General features: G+C 68.9%; 1 protein-coding gene across 1 annotated transcript in view; it reads right to left on the bottom strand.

Annotated features, from left to right (window-relative positions):
* The window catches only part of LOC119696686 (retinal guanylyl cyclase 1-like), a 19,664-nt gene extending 19,637 nt beyond the window's left edge, over positions 1–27 (bottom strand). Inside the window, exon 1 of the mRNA XM_038126486.1 lies at positions 16–27. Within this exon, the coding sequence (XP_037982414.1) occupies positions 16–27 (12 nt within the window). The remainder of the gene's footprint in view (positions 1–15) is intronic.
* Between the last annotated feature and the right edge of the window lie 526 nt (positions 28–553).

The raw sequence follows: 553 nt of genomic DNA, 5'->3' as shown, positions 1-553 counted from the left end.
TCCTTTCCCACGCGCCCGTGACGTCATCGCCGCCAACCCCCGGGGTGCGGGGGGGGGGGAGGGGAGGGGTCAAAGGTCACCCCCAAACTTCCCCTCCCCCCACCCCCCACCCCGGTGACCCCAAACTTCCCCCCCCCCGCCCCTCCCCCACCCTTCTTTTTTTTTTACTTTTTTTGGGCCCTTTCGCCCCAAAATTTCCTGCCGCCCCTCCCCCCCCCTTTTCCTGCCCCTCCCCCCAGCCACCCCTTCCTGCCCCTCCCCCCCTCCCTCCCCCACCCCTTCCTGCCCCTCCCCCACCCCCAAAGTTCCGTTTTTGGGGTGTCTTTGGGGCCGCGCGGAGGAGCCGCGATGGGGCCGAGGGAGCTCCTGGCGCTGCTGGGGACAGGTGGGGACACCTGGGGACACCTGGGGACACCTGGGGGGAGGGGACACACCTGGGGACACCTGGGGGGAGGGGACACACCTGGGGACACCTGGGGACACCTGGGGGACAGACGGACACTCAGACATTGGGGTGGACAGACGGACATTTGGGTTGGGGACACACCTGGGG

Source organism: Motacilla alba, unplaced genomic scaffold, assembly GCF_015832195.1.
Source record: "Motacilla alba alba isolate MOTALB_02 unplaced genomic scaffold, Motacilla_alba_V1.0_pri HiC_scaffold_35, whole genome shotgun sequence".
Taxonomy (NCBI): domain Eukaryota; kingdom Metazoa; phylum Chordata; class Aves; order Passeriformes; family Motacillidae; genus Motacilla; species Motacilla alba.
Note: the sequence above shows the minus strand (reverse complement) of the source record. Positions and strands in the feature narration are given on the sequence as shown.